Genomic DNA, 1,944 nt, shown 5'->3' on the forward strand with positions numbered 1-1,944 from the left:
GGGTACACTGGCTTTCACCCAGAAGTCAGAGCTCGCTAATTATCACCTAACTCCTTTAGGGAAGAAACCATATGGATGCAATGAATGTGCAGTGAACGCTTTTGAACCACCCATGACTGTGCTTCGGAGAACTCGTGCAGGAAGGAAATCCCATGAATGCACTGATTGTAGGAAAGCCTTTCCCACTAAGGTGAAGCTAATAAGTAAAGCTACTCATCAGCAGACTCACACAAGGGAGAGACCGTTCGGGTGCAGTCAATGTCAAAAAGCCTTCGTTACAAAGTCAGCACTCAGCTGCCATCAGAAAACTCATCATAGAGAAGGGAAATCCTATGCATGCAGTAAATGTGGGAAAGCTTTTCCTTGGAAGTCAAAACTCGAATTACATCAGAGAACTCATTCGGGAGAGAGACCTTTCAGATGCAGAGTATGTGATAAAGCCTTCATGGTTCAGACACATCTGACTGTACATCAGAGAACTCACACAGGAGAGAGACCATATAAATGCTTGGATTGTGAAAAAACGTTCTCAAAAAAGGCTCAGCTCGTAATCCATCAGCGAATTCACACAGGAGAGAGACCATACAGATGCAGTCAATGTCAGAAAGCGTTCATTACAAAGTCAGCACTCATCTATCATCAGAAAACTCGTCATAGTGAAGGAAAATCCTATGGATGCAGTAAATGTGGGAAAGCTTTTCCTTGGAAGTCAAAACTCACCTTACATCAGAGAACTCATTCGGGAGAGAGACCTTTCAGATGCAAAGTATGTGATAAAGCCTTCATGGTTCGGACACATCTCACTGTGCATCAGAGAACTCACACCGGAGAGAAACCGTATGAATGCTTGGATTGTGAGAAAGCATTCTCAAAAAAGGCTCAACTCATGGTTCATCAGCGCATTCACGCAGGAGAGAGACCCTATGAATGCAGTCAGTGTCAACAAGCCTTCATCCAGAGGTCAGATCTAACTAATCATAAGAAAACTCAGCATGCAATAGGGAAATCTCATGGATGCGGTGAATGTGGGAAGGTTTTGTCCTCTAAGTCAACTCTCGTTATACATCAGAGAACCCATACAGGTGAGAAGCCCTTCAAGTGCAGTGTATGTGATAAAGCCTTCACATCAAAGGCACATCTTATTGTCCACCAGAGAATTCATACAGGAGAGAAACCATATGAATGTTTGGATTGTGAGAAAGCCTTCTCCACTAAGGCACATCTTATGATTCACCAGCGAATTCACACAGGAGAGAGACCCTATGAATGCCGTGAATGTCAACAGGCTTTCATCCAGAAATCAGGTCTCACTAACCATATGCAAAATTGTCATGCAAGAGTGAAATCTCATGGCTGCAGTGAATGTGGAAAGGTTTTGTCCTGTAAGTCAACTCTCATTATACATCAGAGAACCCATACCGGTGAGAAGCCTTTCAAATGTAACGTATGTGATAAAGCCTTCACGGCTAAATCGTATCTCACTGTCCATCAGAGAATTCATACAGGAGAGAGACCATATGAATGCTCTGACTGTAAGAAAGCATTTGCTACTTTGTCAACTCTCATAGGCCACCGGAGAACTCACACAGGAGAGAGGCCCTATGGATGCAATGAATGCCAAAAAGCCTTCTTTCGGAAGTCAGCTGTTCTTAATCATCAGCAAACTCAGCATAGAGGAAAAGTGTCTATGCAGTGACCATAGGAACATGAGAAATAGGTTTTGATGAGTCAGTCCTCTCTGTTCAGAGAACTCATTCAGAATAGAAATGCCATGAATGCTGTGATTATAGTAGACCTTTCTGAAACTTCAATAGGAAGTAAACCTTATAGATGCAAGGAAAGTTGTAAGCCTTTCATCCGAAGACTCCTCTCAGTATACCACAGGGATCTCACCAAAAGAGAGAAACATTATAAATGCAGTGATTGTCAAAAATTTCATTTGGG

General features: G+C 42.6%; 1 protein-coding gene across 1 annotated transcript; it reads left to right on the top strand.

Moving 5' to 3' along the window:
* Nucleotides 1-784: 784 nt before the first annotated feature.
* Nucleotides 785-1,696, top strand: LOC124511692 (zinc finger protein 182-like). Its single transcript, XM_047079074.1, has one exon. It carries the CDS (start codon nucleotides 785-787, stop codon nucleotides 1,694-1,696), a length of 912 nt encoding a protein of 303 aa, XP_046935030.1.
* The last annotated feature ends 248 nt before the right edge of the window (nucleotides 1,697-1,944 follow it).

This window comes from Lynx rufus, unplaced genomic scaffold (genome assembly GCF_022079265.1).
Source record: "Lynx rufus isolate CCGP_SWC_20201006 ecotype Redwood Valley unplaced genomic scaffold, mLynRuf1.p SCAF_16, whole genome shotgun sequence".
Taxonomy (NCBI): Eukaryota; Metazoa; Chordata; class Mammalia; order Carnivora; family Felidae; genus Lynx; species Lynx rufus.